The sequence below is a fragment of the Cavenderia fasciculata genome, assembly GCF_000203815.1.
Source record: "Cavenderia fasciculata unplaced genomic scaffold Scf_EUAJFUG02HR96I-5, whole genome shotgun sequence".
Lineage (NCBI taxonomy): Eukaryota > Evosea > Eumycetozoa > Acytosteliales > Cavenderiaceae > Cavenderia > Cavenderia fasciculata.
This window is the reverse complement of record NW_004457624.1, coordinates 2,737,151-2,759,996: the sequence shown is the minus strand read 5'-3', so window position 1 is coordinate 2,759,996 and position 22,846 is coordinate 2,737,151. Positions and strand designations below refer to the sequence as shown.

Genomic DNA, 22,846 nt, shown 5'->3' with positions numbered 1-22,846 from the left:
CATTGGATACAACTCTGTCAAGTGGGAGCACTCCCCATTACTCTCAAACAACATCAACATCGCCTACAATAGAAGAAGAGTTAGATTTGCATACTTGAGTTTCCTCCTGTGTCAAGTATTAGCATTCTTTTGCTCCCGTCTGACAATAAGGAGCTGCCATGGTCACCAGCCACCAGTCCCAGACCTCCTCAGTTATTATTGCCAATATATGCTCAGTGGACTAGGTGAGAGCATCTATCCAATCTATTTGATTATCCTAAATGAAATATCTATATATCAATCACACAACAAACTCCAACAACAACAACATTATCCAAGACCCAAACAAGACCAAAATAAACTGAAATGAATCTATTCTATTCTTTTCTCTCTTTTACACAACAATTAATTGTTATTTATTTATTTATTTATTCATTAGTTTATTTTCTAAAACTGATTGGATCGAAGCCAAGTTAATAGACAATCTTGAATCCACATTGGTAATATCTATGTCATAGTAATGGGAGAAACTATTTAGATATCTACGTTCATGTCGTTTGTTGGAATAGGGTTGTACCAACCATGAACCACATACAACAGACATGGTAGCAACAAGTGATTTCCAATTGCTTTTGGTCGATATATACAATGGGATGAATGGGACAAGAGGAGACATACTCTTTAAAAACTTTCCAATTCTACTTTGTCCTTTACTGAAAACATAACTACCTCTAAGCAAATCAAAGAAAACGATAGAAGAAAGACCATGAATAGGTGTCATCCAACCCATGTACCAAGTGAACGATGTAGTCAATGCACCATATATTACTTTTTCATAATGAATATACCAACTTGTTGGAATGATATGTGATATATGGAATCCAGAAAGCCCTTCCACATTATCTGAAGTCAGTCCCATTTTTATGACCTGTCTTGATATTATTCTAACCGCCAAATCGATATCAACCGTAGAAGCATTGTCTCTGACCATTGGAAACAAAAGTGTAAACATCATTTCCAAACAACTCTGACTATATTGACGTTGAGGGTTTCGCACTACACTCTTGGCAATTGCACGACCAAATATAAAAGAATGGTGATCAAATCCTGACGAGGAAGCAAAGTTTGAAACATCTTCCAATGTCTTCACCCCTAATTCATCATCTAAATTAATAATATTATTAATAAATAGTATATAGATATCTATATAATTTATATTCATTTCATACCAATTTCCATAATATATATCATAATTGAAAACAAATCATTCATAAGTTGTGATTCTATTCCTTTTAATAAATAGAATGATCTGATTTCTTTAGCATCTTGGGGACTTTCTTGGTACATTATATACAAATCTTGAAAAATACAAGTAAATAGTAAGATTGTGGTACGGTAAAGGGTTTCAAAAACTTCGTCTAGTTTGAGGCACAACTCTGAGTTATCTTTCATCACACCTGCTAGCCATGAAAAGTATTGACTAAATTTAGTATGTTGCTGCAAGACCATCTCCATCTCGAAATTATCACACGCCTCTGATAGTTTTAGTAACATTTGATTAAACTCTTCTGCCAAGTCATCATAAGAATATTGTAACTCTTCTTCTCGATGCAATGATCTTGATGCCGAATATAATGTCCATCCCACAGCGGCTGACCCAATACCCAACTTGTCTGTCAATGTTAATCTATCCAATTGATCACCGACAAATCTTGGTATTGATTTAACCACTCCAAAAAAGAATTCTTGTTGTTGTTTTATGTTCATCATCCTATATATAGATAATCGATAGACAGATAGATATCTTTGAAAATGAACTGATCAACAACAATGAGGTCAAAGAAAAAAAAAAGATCAAATGAGCCCAGGTCAGGTCGTCATGACTACGATACGATATCTTGCATTTACATTGATGATGGGTCGTTATGTTTATTGTTGTTGATTGACAATACAATGCATTGTTCATTGATTCTTCTTCTTCCTTTCTTTTCATCATGAGTATGAAGTTGTACCTTTTTTTTTTTGGTTGAGCATTTGTGGGAAGCAAATCCACCATCTCTAACACTTGGAACCGTGATGGTCGATGAGAAGAACACTTTGATTGGAGCAAACTTGATCCAACGCGCGTTGGTGTGTGTACACACACTACTAAGATGTAGTTCTCCAATACTTGACAATATAAAGTAATTCATTGAATGCTCTTCGTTCTGCAACCACTTTGTTTGCGAACCCATACTTTGCAAGAATAGCAGCAACTTGTTTGGGATGATTCTCCTCGACAAGTACCATATAGAATACACCCTTTGGTGAAAGAATCGAATCGATTTGTGGTAGTAACTTGTCAATCACCTCTCTACCGTCGATACCTCCAGCCCATGATGCTGCAATACCACCATCTTCAATCTCTTCTGATTCCGTTGGTACGTAGGGAGGATTAAAGAGTAACACATCAACCTTTCCTTTAACTCTCTCGATACCCGTTAGAAAAGAGGTATTGATAACATCTAAACTAACATTGTTGTGTGTTGCAGTTCTAGAAGATACTCTTGCTGCAATTGGGTTGATATCTGTACTCATAAAATACCCATTATTCTCTAATATCTTTGCAAGATAACTAATTACAAATCCACTTCCTGATCTAAAGTTATAATTAATTAATACTGACTTCAAAGTATTTAGGCTATATCTCTCTCTTTTATATCTTATACATACCCAATCTCTATAACAAATGAAGGATTTAATAGTTTCAAATCGTCTAGGTCCTTTTTAAGAGCATTGATAAATAAATAAGAGTCTTGTGCTGGTTCGTATACATCTTTATAATCCTTTGATGTCAAATGATCCATCAAAGGTTCATCAACTAAATCTTTAAATGATGGTATTGTTGTCATTCTTGAAGAAATGATCACACACAGTATTACTTGTGAAAAGTTGTTGTTTGTGTCAAAAAATGAACAAAGAAGAAAGAAATAAAATAAATAGACAGATTTTAAGTTTTTAATTATCCTTGAAAGGATATATGTACTAAATAGTATAGGATTTATTATTATTAAAAAGTAGGAGGAAAGAAAGAGAATTTAGATAGTTAATTAATTGAAATGGATATAATTATATCATTGTGATTAAATAATAATGGGTGGCGTTCAAAAACACCTTTTGTTTTTTATATTGTTTACTGCATTTCCATTTAGATAGAGTAAATATCATAATGTTCTTTAGATGCCAAACATACTATATTAAAAAATAATATATTATTAATATATTCCAATAGAAGTAATTGTATTTCTTTTTTTAAAATATACTTACAACAATAATGAAAACATAAATGCTAAATAAAAAGAAAAAGGAAGTTAAAGAATAATAGTCTTTTTGTAACCATTTAATTTTAATCATATTGAATAGATTATGAGAGTGTTTTAATTAAAAGGTTACTACTATTATTAGGAGTGATAGAAATATATAAATATGTGTGTATGACTCTTACCTTTTGTTTGAAATCCTTAATCCTTTGGTCCTTCCTAGTTTGTCCAACCTTTCTAATAAACCTTTGAATGATTTATGATGTGAGCCTAGCTCAAAAACAAAACAATAAACAATTGAATTGCAAAGGGGGGTTTGGATGAATCTGCAAGTGCTGTTGTTAAAACTACAAACACTACGACTCGACTGAAGATGATGGTTAACGCTGCTACGTAACATCAGAAGACTACAACATGCAAAACACAAACTTTGCTTGGTATCTAACCTTTTATAGTACCCAGTTGTTTGATATAGACAAATCTTTGATTACCTTTTGGAATGGTAATGAGAGTGAAAATGAATCTTTTGTTTGACTTCCCATGAACTTGTTTAACGAATCAAGTTGGATCTCATCATAGAGGTTTCAGAGGATTCCTTAACCTTACGAGAGACGGATGGGATCTTGGATTCCTTTTCAAAGATTCTCCAGAAACGGAGGGTCTCATCGGCAGAGGCAGAGACGATGGTCTCTCCGTCTGGTGAGATGGCAGTGTGGAGAGCACGGCTGGTGTGACCAGTGAGCTCGGCAACCTTGGCCATGGTTGGGTACTTCCAGACGCAGAGTTGGTTTTGGGAGAAGCCGTGGGAGGAGACGAGTTCCTTGTGGTGGGTAGACCATTGAATGGAACATACTTGGGACATGGTGTCGATAGAGTTGACGCAAGCTCCGGTTTGAGTGTTCCAGAAACGGATGGTACGATCAGCGGCACCACCACCGGTAGCGAGGAGGTTTTGTTCCCATGGACACCATGCGATGGCACGGACAGCGGCAGTATGTTGTTCAAAGGTGAACTTTGGGGTCTCGAATCCAGCGTCGTTGTTGACGTCCCAGACATTGACAATGTTGTCATTGCCTCCAGAGGCGAGTTGGGTACCGTCGTGTGACCACTTTAAACCGCAGACCTCTTGGGTGTGGCCAGAGAGGGTGGAGACGTGGTGGTTTTGAATACGGACGTCGTGGTTAAAGATGTTGGTGTCGGCGGAACCAGACGAGAGGATGTAGTTGTTCCAGGAGAGAGCACCGACACGGCCGGCATGACCACGCATCTCACGGAGCTTCTTTTGTTGCTCGACGTCCCAGAGTTGGACAACACAGCTGTTGGTGCCAACAGCCAAGTGTTGACCGTCCTTGGTCCATTGGAGCGAGGTGATGTAGTCGTCTTGTCCCTCAACGGTAAAGAGTGACTTGATGTCAGAGGTGGTGGCGTTCCAGAGGTAGACGGTCTTGCCGAGTGGAATGGCAATAACGTTTTGGGAGGACCAGTCGAGGAGGTTCAAGTAGTAGTCGTCGACGATGTCTGGGGCATCGAGGATACGTTCTGGGGCTTGTGGGATGGCACGGAATGCCTTCTTGGAGGCACCAGAGACAGCAGCGGTTTCAACCTTGTTTTGTGAGTAGAGGACACGGAGGGAGGAGGAGGCAGCAGCAGAGACTGGAGCCTTGGACTTGTAGGAGAGGATCTTGGATTGGATGTCTTGGGCATCGAAACAGGCGTCCTTGTAATAATCGTTTAAGGCAGACTCGATCGATGGGACAGAGTTTTCCTTGCTCAAGTTGAATTGAGACAAGTTGTTGAGACTTGGCATGAAACGATCACCACAGGTAGCCTTACGTTCCCAACGGGCAACTTCTCCGTTCAATGGGGTGTTGAAGGAGAGGAGTTGTTCGAGTTCGGCAGTTTCAAAGTTTGAGTTCATTTTAGATAGAGTTTGCTTGGTGTAGCGTGATATAAATTGAAAGGGGGGTGGTAGTAGTAGTAGGAAAGTAATATAACAAGTTATATAGTAAAGAAACTAAAATGACATCCACCCTTTTTATGTTCTCTCCTTGCTTTTCCAAAAATTAAAAAAAAAATCAAATTTTCCCCCCCAAAAAAACCAATTGAAGACAACGGTTGAAAATTCAAATTTTCCTTTGAACTTCGTTTGTTCTAGAGACTTTGGAGATATTTTCTTAATCTTTATCTATTTTTAAATAATTTAATTTATTATTACATTACAATTGTGTATTTGTGTTTTTTTTAAATAAGTTTATGTTATGACATGTGTTTGTTGTTGTTGTTGTTTGTGTTGTGATCCTCTCTTAATAGTTTGGTAAATAAGTCATAATTGGAAAAGTGATAAATTCATTCTTTGGTGTTGTACAATAAGACAATTTAACCTTGGAATAGGGACCATAGATTTGGCCGTCGAGTAATAGATCGAATGGTTTCTTTTTATCATCCTTGTGACTTTCAATTTCGATGCAATTGGTTGTAAAGAGACATGGTTGATCTGATTTCATTCTCTTTTTCTTTTGGTCAAATTCCATCATACATAATTCCATTCTAACTCCTTCTCCAATACCACCACCAGTTGCATTATTACTACTATTACCATTGATTTGATGATGATATTTTGGTATTTGATTTTGAATTGATATTTCAAAATAGGATTTATAATCGATTGACATTTGTTGTACAAATTGACTAACTGGATTGACCAATGAGAATCTAACACTAACCAAACTTGGTGAATATTTACTCATCTTGTTACTCATTGGACTTTCCATTAAACTTGTATCACCCTATACAAATAAATAATAGAAATTTTAAATTATTAGTCATATGTAAATACATCATTGATTTTACTATTTATAACATACAGTTCCAATAATATAAGGATTTAAACCAAATTCAGCTTTTAAAAAGAATGGAATAGTATGATAGGTATCATCCAACCAAGCTTCACATTTCATTAATGGAATGTCCAATTTAAAGGATGCTTCTCTAAATAGATATTCAATCTCTGAAAAGATGACAGATGATGGTGTGGTGGTATAGACATCTTGTTGTGGTTGATCTGACAAGTCCAATGAAGATGGTGATTCTTGTTCACTCACTGATTGACGATATACACTACTCTTTCTATCTTCCTTTAAATTACTCATTGATTCAATAAATTGTTGATCTGAATTGTATGAACTAACTGGTCTAAATGATGGTATAATTTCATATAATGAACTAAAAAAGAAAAATAATTAATTAATAAATTAATTAATCTTATCTATCTATCTTTTCTTTTTACACTTACTTTATAATACAAGAAACTTGTCTATGATACCAATTATCAAAAGTAGAAATGAAATCAGCAAGTTTTGATTGATTACCAGCTGGAATGATATAGAATTGAATATCAAGATTATCAAATAATTCTGGTGATTGATATCTAAGATAGACGTAGGATCCAACAAGATGATGAATAGAAGAATCATTACCAACAATACAAATCTTGACCAAATCATTTACATCTGCATTGTAATTGCACAGTAGATTGGTAAGAGTGTTGGATGTCTTTTTGTAGACTGGTAATTGAAGAGAGGTTGCATATTCATCTGGCTTTTTGTTTTTAATAGTGTATCGATAGAGTGACGTAAAATGATATGCCAAATGTGGAAGATTAATTGGTTTTGGTACATGATTATGAACAGTCTTTGTTGATTGTTTAATCATTTCCTCTCTAATCAATCCCAATTCTTTAATTTTAATTGATTTTGATTCTTCTTCTTCCCTAAAATAAAACATAAAAATAATAAATTAAAATAATAAGTATATATATTAATAGATTTTAAATTACTATGACTTCTTTCTTACAAATATAAAGTTTTGTTTAATAAATCAACAATTCTATTATGAAATTGAGCAACATCAATTGGTTCAAGAAATTCTAACCCAAGAATTGAATTATCAATACCCATTATTCTTTGATAAATATCTAGAAATTTAAATAAACCGAAAATTAATTAGTAATATATCATTTTAATTATTATTATTTTGATTATTATTTACTTGAAATATTATTTGATTGTAATTGAGTAATGGAAGGAATATTATTTTTATAATTTGATTCAAATATTTCTTGAATTGATAGAGATTCACTGATATAACGATCGACCATCATGTGAACGTAGGGACGTGACTTTGATGCAAATAGTGGTGATGAGAGAGATGCCGATGTTGCATTGGAACTAGAGATATTGATCGATGGGAATTCAGATGATAGAATGGTACGGAAATAGGCACCTGGGCAACGATACTCTAGTGATAGAATCTCGAGAATCTCCTTGACAAAGTCACAGTAGGGTCGTGGCCAAAGATAGAATGTCTTGATGATGGACATGGCCGATTGAAGAGCAGATGGTGCAAAAACGGGTGACACTAGTAGTATGTGTTTGAGCATTTGAAGGAAAAACAGCATACGTTTCTCCAACAATAATGGGTGTTTGAGGAATAGGAATAGATTGTCCAAGATCATTTTCAACTTTGTCGGGGATTGTTGCAACTCCATTGTAATGCATGTATTGAGCCAACTGTTTCTATGTGCTATAGGGTTGTTGATGGTGGCAGCAGCGGCGGCAGCAGCAGCGACAGCGGCAGCATTTGGATTGGATTTAGAGGTAAAGTAATAGTTGGCGGTAGTGTTGGCATTGGTGTAGGGCAGAGTGATCGATCCCAAATCCGAACAATGGTCAATTAAAAAGAAGATGTATTCATTGGTATCTTTAAATCCAGCAGACAAGATACGAAGAATATCAGTGGCACTTGAATCTTTGATTTCGGCCAACTTGGAAAGAAGAAGTTTCAGTGTAGGATGATAAGAATTGAATGAATAAAAGAGTGATATAAAAGTGATCGTATTGATAATCGATGCTTTCATTGACTCTAAATCTTTTAATTCTTCAGCTGATGATAATTGTTGTTGAGGTTGTTGAATATTATTATTATTACTAAATCCAATTGAAGAGTTTGTTGTATTATTATTGATACTAATCCCACTATTTTGTAATTGTTGTTGAACCATTGCAATTTGTTCTTCAATATTCATTTGTTGTACAATTGAAGGTAATAATGGTGGTTGATCAGTTGATGATGATTCATCTTCATTATCATCATCTTCATCATTTTCATTGTCTTGTTGTTTTGATGTCAATACAGGTGATGAAGATGCGGATTGAAGTTTTAATTGTTGTTGAAGTTGTTGAAGATGATGTAGATTGTTGATAGTCAATAATTGTACTAATACTTGAATCAAAGGGAATGTTCTCTTGTCGGGCATTGTAGTCACTTGAATATACTTTGTGAGTAGTAGAGAGATGATCAACGATATGATATCTCCATTCTCTTGTACATTATGTAACAGTGTATCCCAAAACACATTGTGAGTAGATATCGATGAACATAGTTTAAGTTCAATCGAGTGTTGAAGTATCTCTGATATTTGTATCAATGATGGTGAAGGCTGGAATGAGTTACTACTATTACTACTATTATTACTACTACCAACTGATGGTGATGATAAAGGTGAGTGAGAAGAAGCTACATTTGTATCAAATACTATTCCTCCTCCACTTTTACTCGTAGAAGAAGAAGAAGAGGAAGAGTCTCCTCCTGTGACTGTACTCATCTCTCCTTATTCTTATTTCTTTTATGAGATATGAATGTGATAAAACGTTATAATATAATATAACAGACAAACGTCAATTGAGTGGGTGGGGTCTGAGATATTCGATGCAAATAAAAAAATGAATGATCAAAGACCAATCGGCTCACAAACCAATCTTTGCCCCTTTTTCAAATCGATCATTGATATTGAATATTCTATTCTCAAATTAATATGTATAATACATATTACTATCAATATGTGTTTATATATATATATATATATATTGTTATCATACATTGGGATAGATTGACAGATAAACAAGCTAGCTTTTATTTATTATCCACCAATTTGGGTTTGGTTCAATGAAAATCTGATTTTTTTTTTAATCCATCCCAAAGTCCCCAAGTGTTGGTTCATAAAGTTGGTGACGTTCCATTTGATAATTCATTTGTATTTAGAGTTGTATTATTTATTTATTTATTTATTGTGTATTATATATCTTATCATATCATTTTATTAATCAATGACATCAGTATTAGGAAATTGTAGCAGATGTGGAGTAAAGGTATGTGACTATCTAAATTAGATATAGTTAGTTTGATTGATCGAACATTACTAACTTAGCATTAATGATCTGATTGAATGATTATAATATAGGTCTACCCACTCGAAGGTTTGATTGCTGCTAAAAAGCCATACCATAAATCATGTTTCAAGTGTATGTACAAAATCAATTGATTGATCAAAAACAACAAAACAACAAGACAATCAATCAATCAATCAAGTAAATCAAGTGAATGAATGTATTTCAAATCATTAATCAAATCTCAATCAATATAAATATCAATATTACAAATAATAATTGGATCAACTTTACTACTACTACTACAGGTGCAACATGTGGTTGGAAATTAACTTTAAATAACTTTAAGGATTTAAATGGTATTTGTTATTGTCCAAAGTATGTATAAATATTTATTTATATAAACAAGAAATGAATCAATTTATACATATAAACATTTATCTAACCATCATCATTCCTTATCTAGTCATTATCCAGGTAATTAATTAACTGATTGATTCTTTTTTTTGGAGATTTTTAGTATAAATACTAATTATTATTTATTTAATTTAAATTTTATAGTAAATGGATTTGGAACTAATCATGTTGTTGGAACTACTCCACTCGATTCACTTGGTGTAAAGACAGCTATGGATGCACCAAAATTAGATACTGTCAACGACCAAATTCGTGGTGATGGTGGCAAGACTCTTGTAGATATCAACAGTCAACATATTGCTAAACCACTCTCTGCCCCAAAGTCTGATGTTGTCAATGACCAAATTCGTGGTGATGGTGGCAAGACTCTTGTAGATATCAACAGTCAACATATCGCCAAACCACTCTCTGCCCCAAAGTCTGATGTTGTTAATGACCAAATCAAATATGGCAAATAAACTGACATCCACCGATCAATCCAATCAATCGATCGATCGATCAATATTCACATATTACATACACATTTATATATATATTGTCCATCGATACCATAAAATTATATAATATTATAGTATAATATTATTCATGATGAGGTGTCGTTTTTACAAATCTTTTAACCGTTCGTTTTAAATAAGACAATGCAATTGTGTTTAAACCAATAAGTGATCACTTAAACAGATGGACTCCCCTCACGCAAACAATGACAATAATACTAATGTTATTGAAACGATTACAACTAAAAAGGGAACAAAGATATACATTAAAACATTAGATTTGGTACATGTTGAAAGAGCTGCACTCGTCGTCAACTTGGCTTATCGTGGTCCAAACTTTGAAGGAAATAAACAACCACAACAACAACAACAAGAAGAGGATGATGAGTGTTTGGTAGATGGTGCAGATGAAAGTAGTAGAACTACAACAACAACAACAAAAAAGAAAGTATGGACCAATGAAGAAGCATTCTTTTCAAATGGAAAGAGAATAGATGAAGATGGTTTAAAGAAAGAGATTCGTTGGCAGAGTGACAACCCATTATTGAAACACATCTTTGTGGCAGAGATGATGATCAACAAACAACAACAAGATGGAACGTATAAAGAGATGTTAGAGGTGGTTGGTACCATCAAATTAGAAAGAGACCAAGTAAAAGACAGTGAAGGTGGTATGGGTCTATTGAGTGTAGACCCAGCCTATCAAAGTCACGGTATTGGAAGAGAACTCATTCACTTTGTTGAACGGTACTCTAAAGAACATTGGAGTCTTCACAAAATAGTCATCTATGTAGTGTCACTCAGAACAGAGTTGATTGCATGGTATGATTCACTAGGTTACCATTCAACCAATCTCTACGTTCCCTATCATAACCCAGACTTTTCATCATTACAACGATTTGATTTACAATTCATTCAAATGGAGAAAATACTATAATACTATAATACTATAATAACAAACAAACTATAAAGTCTAGACGTAGAATACCAAGTATGTGAATTTTTAATAAACAAAAAAATAGAGAGAAAAAGAAAAAATTGGGAAAATCAGTTGTTGGAGTGTGGTGATTGTCTCTGAGTCAAGCTGAATCATTGAGGTGCATCTAGATGATTTTAGAGCTAAAATAGATACTTTATGATATTCATCGAATTGAACAGTTGACCAGCTGCTGTTTATAAATTAAAAATGATCAACATTAAACTATTATTATTATTCAATATACAAACAAACAAACAAATAACTATACTTATACTTATACTATATAATCATGCCATTATTTATAACAATCCCATCATCAAATAATAAAAAGATTGGTGTACCTTTTAAACCAAGTCAAACGGTTCAAGAACTGATCAAAGAGGTGATTAAAAGAGCATCATTGGTATTGGATGACTATACACTTGAATACAATGCAAGTGAACTGTATGAAGAAGATACATTGGAAGATTTAGGTATCAAAGATGGTATTGCTTTGTTTTTAAGATCAAAGAATGACAGTACTAGTGTCATTGCTCCTACTCCTACTGTTGTACCCGATCCTATAACTCCATCAACTACTTCATCTACAACTACAACTACTTCAACTGACCCAAATAATAATAATAATAATATTGGTAATCTTGGAAACCTTCAAATTAATGATACAACCTCTGCTGGATCTCCTCCACCACCACTTTCACAAGTTGATGATGGTATTAGACAATTAGATGTAATTGTATTAGATTTAAGTGGATCTATGCAACAACCAGCATATATTGGATCAAGAGTACCAGGAGAATTGGAGATGACTAGAATTGAAGCTGCTCAAGCCACCTTTCAAACATTTATCGATCGGTTCGTGTCGTATCGTTATCCAGTCGCCGTAGGGTTGGTTTGTTTTGGTCAAAAGATTGAAGCGACGTTCCCCATCTCATCCAACTTTGACTCATTCTCAAATGAGTTGGGAGAGGTCGAAGCACACCAGAGTCAGACACGTTTGTGGGAAGCCATCAAGAGAGCCGCCGAGGTGATTGTAGAGTTTAAGAAATCACCTACTCTCAAACTCGCACCCAATGTTAGATCACGTATCTTTTGTTTGACCGATGGTGAAGACAATGGTTCTACACCTGTCTTTACAGTGTTTGATTATCTCCGTACACATGGTATCATCCTCGACTCTATTCCAATTGGTCAGCAGGGTCGTGCTACTTTATCGGCCTTTTCCAAGGCTACCGGTGGCACATGTTTTGTCGCCAACTCTTCCATCGAGTGTGTCCAGTTGTTTGAACGTGAAGCATTGTTGATGCTCGAGCATCGTGACCATTCGCCATTTGCTATCGATGTCCCCAACTCGGCTGCATTCCACGCACTCGCAGGCTCCTACACACAAGATGTCACGTCCAAGGTCAGCGTCAAGTTGGCACCGACCACCAAGTGCTCGTCGACCGTCACAACCGCCCAAAAGACACAGGCAGCCACTGGAGGCAGCCACTTTAAACGTATCATGCAAGAATATGTCAAGTTTAAACAAGATATGGATGAGTCCCAAGACCCACCCTACCACCTCTTTGTCAATCCCAACGACATGCAAGTATGGAAGGTCATTATGAAGGGTCCAGCCGCCACACCCTATGAAGGTGGTCATTTCATCCTCTCGGTCGAGTTCCCAGACGACTATCCATTCAGACCACCCAAAGTCCGTTTCATCAACAAGATCTACCATTGCAACGTCTCTAACGACGGTGCACTCTGTCTCGATATTCTCAAAGACCAGTGGTCGCCCGCCCTCACCATCAAGAATGTTTTTGTCTCTATCTCTGCCCTCTTGTCCTGTCCCAATCCCGACGACCCACTAGATGCCGTCAAAGCCGGTGTCTACCGTGACGACAAGGTTGTCTACAACCGCAATGCCAGAGAATGGACCAATACTCATGCCGGTCAAACTTTAATTGAATTAATGCAAGCTAATTCTTTGGCTTAAAAAACAAACCAATCATCACACACCATTCTATCCATATGTTAACATACATACATATATTGTAATTTGTAATTCAAGATTAATAAACTAATAAATAAATAATTATACTTTCAAAATACGACTATTTGGTTTGATTTTTTTTTCATTGTTTGTCGATTTTGACGAATAATTACTTTCTGATGAGTTTCGCGAGTTCAGTTCTATCCATTGTTATATTGTTCAATAGATTAGAGATAGATAGGAATGTTTAGAGGAACAGTAGATAGAGCAGGTACAAGAGAAGGTAAAAAGACATCTTTGAGAAAGACAGGTAAAGATAAAAAGACAAGTTCTGCACCAACTCTTGACGATGCCAACAAGAATCGTGACAATGTAGTCGTTCCACCATTAAAGGAACGTGAAAATGCAGCACCAGATGCATTCATTTCATTTGATAGTGGTGCCAATCTTGTCAATAGACATCTTGAAGCCGATCATTCAAGAGTCATTCAACGTGCTTTGCAATCGGGTGTCGAAGGTATTGCCATCATCACCAACGATTTTGAAAAGACTGAAGTATCCCTCTCAATCGCTCAATCATTTGAAGGTGTTGTCTACTCTGTAGTAGGTATTCATCCAAATAATATATCTGCTAAAAAGATGAGTGATAAATTATTTCTTCAATTGGTTAGTCAATTACGTAGTGTATGTAGAAACAACAATAGAATATAGACACATGTCACATAATGTATTAATCATTTTTACTATAACTTATAGTATGCATTAAAACCACAAGTAGTTGGACTTTATGGTGGATTGGATTATGAAAGAGATTATGGTTTGAAATTCCCTCAAGAGAAATTCCTTAAATCTCAATTAACTTTGGCTTGTATGTATAAAATAGAAAAGAAAAAGTAAAGAAAAGAATGATATAAACTAAATTTATTTTGTTTCCATTTCATTTTATAGCTGAATTAAATTTACCAGTAGTATTACAAGATTTAGGAGGTGGAGAAGGTTTATTGGAAGTGATGAAAGAATGTAGATCACATTTTGAAAGAGGAATGATTTATTGTTTCAATTCATCGAGTAGAATGTTGGAAAAGTATATAGAGTTGGACTTTTACATTAGTTTTAATGGTTTGGTGTGTGAGGTGTCTGACAAGGGTGACCAAGTCAGAGACTACATTACAAGAGTGCCATTGGATAGATTGATCATTCTCACAGAGTCTCCCAATCTCACTCCTCAAACCATCCCCGATGAACATATTAGAAAAATGCCAAACGAACCTTCCAATCTTAGATATCTTATGGAAAGTGCTGCTAAATGTTTGAATCTAAAGATTGAAGAATTGGCTAAAATCGTTAAAGATAATTCAATGAGATTTTATGGTTTAAATAAACCAACAGTTTCAGATGAAGTAGTAGAAACTGAAGAAACAAAGGAAACAACAACAACTACTGCAACTACTCCAACATTGAAAAAGAAAGAAGTAGTTGTAGAAAAATCAACCTCAAAGAAATCTGCTCCAACAACGCCAACTACAACTGCACCAAAAAAGAAAGGAGGAAAAAAAGTGATTATAGAAAGTGAATCAAGTGAAGAAGAATCAGAAGATGAAGAAGAATCCGAAGATGAACAAGATGAAGAAGAAAATAATCAAATTTTAAAGAGATTGGATAAGAGTGAATTGGACAATTTATATTATTGTTGTAAACAATGTAGAACTAGATTGTTCAAGATGGGAGAGATTATACAACACGAAGAAAAGGTAAAGGTTCTGGATCACACTAGTAAAAAGGAAAAGTTGCAACAACAACAAGCTAAAAACAAGTCATTGTCTTGTAAATCCATATTTATGACGGTTGGTCAATGGGTAAAGACTGACAAGTTACCAAATATCTATTGTCCACGTTGTGATGCTAAACTTGGATCGTTTGACAATTCAACTGGAGGCGAGCAATGTTCCTGTGGACACACTGCCAAGGGTCTCATTCGTATTCCAAAGAGTCGTATCGAACTTGCTTTGCTTGGTGAGGACGGTGAACTGATTGATCTCTCATTGTTGAACCTTTCCGACGAGGAGAGTGACGACGATGGCACCATCACCAAACCAGGTAAAAAGAAACAAAAAGAAGCAAAAAAGAATGTAAAGAAGAGCAACAAGAGCAATTTCTCAAACTATAGAAACAAAAATACAACCATTCAACCAGTTAAAAAACAACAACAAGCACCATCACAACCAAAATTCCTTGTAGATGATGATGAAGATCAAGAAGATCAAGAACAAGATGATCAAAGTGACAACTAAAAAGACAAAGAAAAAAGAAAAGAAACGAAATTATAGTTAATTATTGATAAAAAAGAATAAACAAAATTAAATAATTAACAACCAATTTTTTTTCAGATGACATCCGAACATTTTTATTGTTGTTGTTTGTTATAATATTATTCTAGCAATCTATATATATATATATATACATACATACACATTTATTTGCATATTTACATACAAAAGAGAAGCAGAAATTTAGTAATTGTAGTTGGTTGTTTGTGCTCGACTATTGGAGAACACCTCACAGCTCGAGCAAGAATAACACGGCACACAGTCACGCTATGTCTGTTTTGTTCACTAATGCTGCTAATCAAGAAACTTTTTTCACCAAAAGATATAGGATTTGTTAAACAACATTTGTGATGAAAATAGGTAGATGCTATAGACCAGTTGATCATCACTCGCAAGGGCTCTAGGGACTACCATGCCTGTTTTATGGATCAATTCATTCGTTCTGTAGGATTGGGTCGTTTGTCCAATGTCTATATTACATTTGCATTCGAACAATCATCCCAATCCTACAGAAAAATGGATAGAATCTACTCATTAATAGTAATAGGTAATAATATTCGTAGTAGTTTTAATTCTTTAATTAGTTCCCAAAATATCTTCTTTTTACCGCCTTTTTTTTTTCCAGTGAACTTCTTTTTGAGTTTTATTTTAAATTCGAAAAGAGTTTTGTGCGCAAAATTTTTCACAACGGTTTCATTTTTATTTTACCTCCACATGTAAGGACAGATATATATTTGATAATTATATATATATTTTGGTTTGCGCGATGATCATAATTTATGATGTTGATGAGATAGATGATAGATGATAGATGATAGACAACACACACACACACACACACATAGTCTAGCAAACACAACAAACAGAGTGGTTGACAAAGAAGAGAGAGAGAGAGAGAGAGAAGAGAAGAGAACTTCACAAACACCTCTTTACCTATCCCACATTTACCACACAAATAATAATAATAATAATAAATTCGAACAAATAATAATGGATGTGACTAATGATCATCATCATCAACACCCTTCTCATTCTCATCACTACACTTTTTTTTTTTTTTGATATTACACCAACACATAAAAAAAAAAAATGTGTGGTAAATGGATATGTATATTAGTTTCATCATCATCTTCATCATCATCATGAGACATCAAGAATAAATGTTCATTTACTAATCATTACTTTTATTTCGTTTTTATGTATGCTTTTCTTTTAATTTTAGAATCAATCTCCTACACCCCCTTTTTTTTTTAATATTCTAGATTATCTTTTTAATTTGTTTGTTTGAACAATCAAGCAAATAATAATAATTTGATAACAAAAAGGTTGTTTTACAACCAATCCTTCACCATTCACCTCTTCAACTACAATATTATTTATTTATTTAGCCCATCCCCTACATCCCCCTCCTCCTCCTCAAAAGATATAAATAGATAGATTAGACAACCAAACAAGAATCTACTATATTATACAGAAAGAAAAGAAAAAGAGATAAGAGTACAAATAGATCATTTTTATTCCAAACAAAAAGAACATATCATACAATGTTTCATTCAGAGTATGAATCGAGACTAAAGTCTCCTTCTAGATCATCACCTTCCAAGACAAAGAATATGACTCCCTCTTCTTCCTTGACCCCTTCCTCTTCCTCGATATACCAAGACCTCATTCGAGAAAACCCTCCCATAGCTCCCCCAAACTTTTATTCTTGTATTCAAGATCCATCATCTAATAACAATAACAATAACAACCAAGAAGAAGATGAAAATACAAACTATAATAATAATAATAATAATAATAATAATAATAATAATAATAATAATAATAATAATAATGTTAAACTCATTAGTAAACAATCTATTCATTTTGCCAATGAAGATACTTATGGCGATCGTTTTATTCCGGTTCCGGTTGGCACCGAATCGCATTGTAAATTTTCAACCATCGATTGCAATTCACCTCGAAAAGGAGGTGGAGATAAACTATCATTGAACCAACAACAACAACGTAGTAACAACCATATTAATCATATCAACAACAACAACACCAACAATAATATCAATAACAATAATAATACTAATCATCTTTTAAATGGACAATCAAACAATAACAATACTGGTGGATTATTAAATGGTAATGGTTCAAATGGTAGTTATAATAATGGTGGTTTAAACAATCCAAGAGATGAAAGAACCTTTGCATACAATCTTATTTTAAAGAATGAGATATTGGGATCACACTCTTCTCCATTGCTATCAATGGATCAATCATCTGCCATACGTTCATTTGACCCATTTTCCACAAATAATATCCTTCATACCCTCTCTTCATCCGTCGCAACCTCCTCCTCATCCTCCTCCTCATTGTTGTCTGTAAATAGCGTATCCCTCACCTCACCCACCTCTCACTCTGCCTCTACCACTGCACCCATCATATCTTCACCGTCGCCGTTGTTGATCAACAGCTGTCTCTTGTCTCCATCATCAATGCAACAACAACAACAAGAGCCATCTATCCTACAATTCAAATCAAAGAGTCGTGCTAGTAGTAGTGCGTGTTTGGATGTTCACTCACCCTACTCTTTGTCTCCACTCAGTGGCAACTCTCAAAAGTTATTGTCGTCTCCGCGCAAACCTCAACGCAAGATCTCCAAAGTGCCATTCAAGGTACTGGATGCACCCGCTATTTCAGACGACTTTTACCTCAACCTTGTCGACTGGAGCAGCCAAAACGTGCTCGCTGTCGGCCTTGAAAAGAGTGTCTATTTGTGGAACGCAGTCAACAGCCAAGTATCCAAGTTGTGCGACTTTTCACAAGATGACAATGTCACCTCGGTCAGTTGGATCGAGCGCGGTACACACCTGGCTGTCGGCGGCAACGACGGTATTGTTCAAATCTGGGACGTGACCAAAAAGAAAAAGATCCGCGAGCTCCAAGGCCACTCGGCACGTGTCAACACGATGGCCTGGAACAGCCACCTCCTCTCCACCGGCTCCAAAGACCGCTCCATCCTCCACCACGACGTTCGTGACAGTTCCAACTATGTCTGCAAGCTACTCGGCCACCGCAACGAGATTTGCGGTCTCAAATGGTCCCCAGATGGCCAACAACTTGCAAGTGGTGGAAATGATAATCTACTATGTGTTTGGGATCATTCAATGAATCAATCATCTTATTTAAATAATAATAACAATAATAATAACAATAATAATTATAACTATAGTAGTAGTAGTAATAATAATAGTAATTATAGTAATAATAATCAAAATAATAATAGTAGTAGTTTTTCATCGCCATCATCATCAAACTCAATTTGTAACAAACCATTGTATCAATTTAAATTTCACAATGCAGCAGTCAAGGCTATTGCATGGTCACCACATCAAAGAGGATTATTGGCATCGGGTGGTGGAACACATGATAAGTGTATTCGCTTCTGGAATACTGGTACGGGTGCATCGTTGCAGTCAATTGACACGGGTTCGCAGGTATGCAACTTGGCGTGGTCCAAAAACGTCAATGAACTCGTCAGCACACACGGATACTCGCAAAACCAAATCACTGTGTGGTCGTACCCCAGCATGACCCCTGTCACTACTCTTATTGGCCATACTAGTCGTGTATTGTATCTTGCCGTGTCCCCCGACGGCACCTCGATCGTCACTGGCGCCGGCGACCAAACCCTCCGTTTTTGGAATCTTTTCCCAAGTTCAAAAGAAAGTTCCGTCTTTTACAACTCTCCAAATTCTCTAGACACCCTTTATAAATCAGAGTTGGGAATCATTAGATAAATCTAAAAGAAAAAAAAACAAAAACAAAAAGAAAAGAAATCTTTATACAAAAAAAAATAAAAATTATAAAAGTTTATTAAAAATTCACATAATTCAAATTAATTAGATAATTTGATTGATCATAGAGATTGATTGACCAAATCAAAAATAGTGGTGGATTTTGCCATCCATCCCACAATGTTTGTTGATATTGCAATAATAGAATTTTTTTGGAAAATTGGTAAATGTATGAGAATTGTTCCACAATTGCTAAATTCTTTGGCTACTATAAATAAATGGGTTGATTGAAATAAAATAATCAGTCATCTTTAAAATACTCTTCAAGAGAAGTTGCAATCGTTCGTTATGAACGCATAAACATTCTCTTACTTCGAATATAATATTACCAAACAAAACCAAATTTCTTTTTACGCCGTGTGTAAATCAAATTTAAAAACTGTTTGTCTAGATGAATATGGGATTCTCCAATATCCATCTAGCAAACACCCCCCCCCTAATTAATTAAAAGAAATAATATTATTCTTTGAGTCACAAACTGGAAATAATTTCTTTCCTTTATCAAAATTGTTTTCCAAAATATTGAGAATATCAAACACGAACATTGATCCTCTGCTTTCAGGATATTTAGTGCATTGTCCTATTATTTCCATTTACAAAATATATTTATTGATTATATCATAGCAGTTGGAGAATATTTCTTTGCAATTAATTCGTGACCGCCACCAGCGTCCGAACATTGGTCCTCCGCTTTCAGGATATTTAGTGCAGTGTTCTATTATTTCCATTTACAAAATATATTTATTGATTATATCATAGCAGTTGGAGAATATTTCTTTACAATTAATTCGTGACCGCCACCAGCGTATCCCGAACCTCCACATACCAATGAAATAACTTGATCACTGTCATAATCCTTTTGACAGGTCAAACATTGCTTTGTCTCCAAAGGTGTTTGTTTTTTGTTGGTTTCATTCAACTTTTCCAAACATGGTGAGCAGAATACATGTCCACATGTCTTTAACGCTTTTAATTTGTGAATATTGGTCAATGTCTTTTCGCAAATTGGACAACAATAACCATTTCCATTATCTACATCTTCTTCGTCGTCGTTGTCTTCATTATTCTTATTGTTATTTGATTTTTGATTTGAAATTGATTTAAATTTAAGAGTAATCAATTGTTTAGAAAGTAATGGGTGGTTACCTTCTGGACAAACAGTATTCATTGTTGGTTTATCAATCGTTTTAACTTGTTTAAGTGGACTTGGTATTAAACTTGACTAAAAATAATTGGACGATAAAAGTAAGAATCTACAAACATCATATGATCACATGTTGTGCATTTGCATGTGTAAGTTACTTACAACCCAAAAAGGATTTGGTTTACCATCTTTATCAAGATGATTGTTATTCGTGTTTGTATTTGTTGTAGATGTACTGCTGGTCTTTTCATTTTCTAAAAAAGTTACATTATTCGATTCAAACTCTTTTAGTTTACTATCCTCTTCTTGTAACTTTTTTTCTTGTTCTTGTTGTTTAATCTTTACTTGTTGTTGGTCCCATTGTTTCTCTTTTTCCTTGTTTGCTTTCTTTTGTTTCAATAGTGATGTCAATATACATTCTTTACAATATATATGACCTTTTGGACTAAACAACATCATAAAGATTGTTAGTTAAACCTATATCTATCTATATATATGTACACAGTAACATACCAACACTGAGGAGTAACAAAACTAGCTAAACATATACTACACGAATCAAAGTCTTTAATTGAATCCTTACCCAAACGAACCTTTGAAGTTCCATACTCTAATTGTTGTCTTTCATGATACGTAAATTGACCTTTTGATGCTGGATTCTTTGAGTGTCTTGGCATATCTATCTGTATTGTACCTATCTCTTTCTCTTGTGATAAAAATAAAAAAAAAAGAAAGTAAAAAAAAAGTATAGATATTCTTCCTTCCCGACTCTCGCTCAATAAATTCTACACTATTTATTTATTTCAATTAATATTTATTTAATTAAAAGAGTACTTGAAATAGAGATACTATTAAATCTATCTGAGATAAGTGAGTTAGCCGATCAAGGGGTGGGTGAACATACAATGCAAACAGAGACACACGATCACCCATTGCTTGTGTATGAAAACAAGATCTAGTAGTAATGTGCTGGTGATGGCGTGATTGGTTGTGCTATCCGTGACCCATTTGGTCGTCATTTTTGTTGAGATTTTATCTTTGACCCCTATTTTCAGTGTGTTCACTGAATGGCTCTGCTTTCTCAACAAACTGATTGTTTGCTCAGGCTCAGTATCGATAACTTTGAATAACTACCTAAACAAACACACACAAAGAAACGAGAGGCCACCACCATCCGATCGGCAACAGGCTACTCATTCAAACCCAAACCCATTTTGTCTAACTTCTCCTTTTCTTCTCCTCAACAAACGAGCAAAGCAGCAGAACCTCTTCAAACATTCCAACAGACAGAAAAGAAAAGAAAGAATACTTTATTATAATAATTTCTCAATGAGGTAAGTTTATTGTCAAACGTCAAAGGGAGAAGAGAACGACATTTGTCCAATCCAACTCGCGAGTAAGGTGTCACCATCACCATCTACGAGAGAGGGTCGCATTTATATTAGTGTCTTTGTCTTATTTATGCTATGTACCCAAGCGTTATATCGCTTTCACCTTTCATTGTCAATCAATATCTCTACCTATCAGTTCACTTGTATTACCACAACACACAGATAACAGATAAAGATATATAGTTATAGCTTCGTTGGTTAGTTGGTTAGTTCAACCATCCCCTTACTTCATTTAGATAATAGATAGTTAACAAAGAGAGAGAGAGAGAGAGATTAATGGTATGGTAATAATAGTAATAATAGTGATAGCTGTCATCAATCGTTATGACGAATCAGAATAATAATCAACGTGGTGTTACCTATTTTGGAGGAGGGGTAGGTGGTTGATAAATCATATTGGATGATCGATCATCGAAATATTAATATTAACCTATGTTAATGATGTATTCTCTGTTTTGGTGTAATCGGTATATCCAGGTGGTGGTTCACACTGAGGAGGGAGAGGGTAAACATTATTATAAATACTTTTCATTCATATAGGTTGTTTTAAAAAGTTTAAAACAAAAAGAATAGAATTAAAAGATGTTTATGTGTAAGCATAATAGAGTTGGGGGTATATTATTATTATATTATTATATTATTTATTATTATTATGACGGTATTAATATTGTTGTGGAATTAATACGGTAAAATGATTTTGTATTTATTGGGTGGGCAACTGGAAAACAATAATAATAATAATAATAATAATAGCACAACTCGCATA

At 34.7% G+C, this 22,846-nt stretch overlaps 9 protein-coding genes across 9 annotated transcripts; 5 read left to right on the top strand and 4 right to left on the bottom strand.

Moving 5' to 3' along the window:
- Positions 1-403: 403 nt before the first annotated feature.
- On the bottom strand, positions 404-2,870 carry DFA_12110 (uncharacterized protein; the record flags this gene model as incomplete). The annotated part of the gene is made up of 5 exons (XM_004350997.1): positions 404-1,143; positions 1,209-1,750; positions 1,888-2,148; positions 2,216-2,617; positions 2,692-2,870. 5 exons carry the CDS (start codon positions 2,868-2,870, stop codon positions 404-406), a joined length of 2,124 nt encoding a protein of 707 aa, XP_004351049.1.
- A 958-nt stretch (positions 2,871-3,828) lies between these two features.
- On the bottom strand, positions 3,829-5,196 carry cdc20 (WD40 repeat-containing protein; the record flags this gene model as incomplete). The annotated part of the gene is made up of 1 exon (XM_004350996.1): positions 3,829-5,196. One exon carries the CDS (start codon positions 5,194-5,196, stop codon positions 3,829-3,831), a length of 1,368 nt encoding a protein of 455 aa, XP_004351048.1.
- A 385-nt stretch (positions 5,197-5,581) lies between these two features.
- On the bottom strand, positions 5,582-8,940 carry DFA_12108 (uncharacterized protein; the record flags this gene model as incomplete). The annotated part of the gene is made up of 6 exons (XM_004350995.1): positions 5,582-6,064; positions 6,143-6,500; positions 6,571-7,047; positions 7,131-7,251; positions 7,326-7,694; positions 7,737-8,940. 6 exons carry the CDS (start codon positions 8,938-8,940, stop codon positions 5,582-5,584), a joined length of 3,012 nt encoding a protein of 1,003 aa, XP_004351047.1.
- Positions 8,941-9,716: 776 nt separating this feature from the next.
- DFA_12107 (uncharacterized protein) lies at positions 9,717-10,377 on the top strand (the record flags this gene model as incomplete). Its single annotated transcript, XM_004350994.1, has 3 exons — positions 9,717-9,880; positions 9,912-9,979; positions 10,064-10,377. The coding sequence occupies 3 exons, from the start codon at positions 9,717-9,719 to the stop codon at positions 10,375-10,377; spliced, it is 546 nt and encodes a 181-aa protein (XP_004351046.1).
- A 220-nt stretch (positions 10,378-10,597) lies between these two features.
- Positions 10,598-11,350, top strand: DFA_12106 (uncharacterized protein; the record flags this gene model as incomplete). Its single annotated transcript, XM_004350993.1, has 1 exon — positions 10,598-11,350. The coding sequence occupies one exon, from the start codon at positions 10,598-10,600 to the stop codon at positions 11,348-11,350; it is 753 nt and encodes a 250-aa protein (XP_004351045.1).
- Positions 11,351-11,681: 331 nt separating this feature from the next.
- DFA_12105 (Ubiquitin-conjugating enzyme E2 4) lies at positions 11,682-13,373 on the top strand (the record flags this gene model as incomplete). Its single annotated transcript, XM_004350992.1, has 1 exon — positions 11,682-13,373. The coding sequence occupies one exon, from the start codon at positions 11,682-11,684 to the stop codon at positions 13,371-13,373; it is 1,692 nt and encodes a 563-aa protein (XP_004351044.1).
- A 240-nt stretch (positions 13,374-13,613) lies between these two features.
- DFA_12104 (TatD-related deoxyribonuclease) lies at positions 13,614-15,661 on the top strand (the record flags this gene model as incomplete). Its single annotated transcript, XM_004350991.1, has 3 exons — positions 13,614-14,054; positions 14,127-14,238; positions 14,319-15,661. The coding sequence occupies 3 exons, from the start codon at positions 13,614-13,616 to the stop codon at positions 15,659-15,661; spliced, it is 1,896 nt and encodes a 631-aa protein (XP_004351043.1).
- A 459-nt stretch (positions 15,662-16,120) lies between these two features.
- cdh1 (WD40 repeat-containing protein) lies at positions 16,121-19,488 on the top strand (the record flags this gene model as incomplete). Its single annotated transcript, XM_004350990.1, has 3 exons — positions 16,121-16,237; positions 16,960-16,979; positions 17,172-19,488. The coding sequence occupies 3 exons, from the start codon at positions 16,121-16,123 to the stop codon at positions 19,486-19,488; spliced, it is 2,454 nt and encodes an 817-aa protein (XP_004351042.1).
- Positions 19,489-20,158: 670 nt separating this feature from the next.
- Positions 20,159-21,366, bottom strand: nosip (putative nitric oxide synthase-interacting protein; the record flags this gene model as incomplete). The annotated part of the gene is made up of 4 exons (XM_004350989.1): positions 20,159-20,260; positions 20,372-20,767; positions 20,852-21,134; positions 21,203-21,366. The coding sequence occupies 4 exons, from the start codon at positions 21,364-21,366 to the stop codon at positions 20,159-20,161; spliced, it is 945 nt and encodes a 314-aa protein (XP_004351041.1).
- Between the last annotated feature and the right edge of the window lie 1,480 nt (positions 21,367-22,846).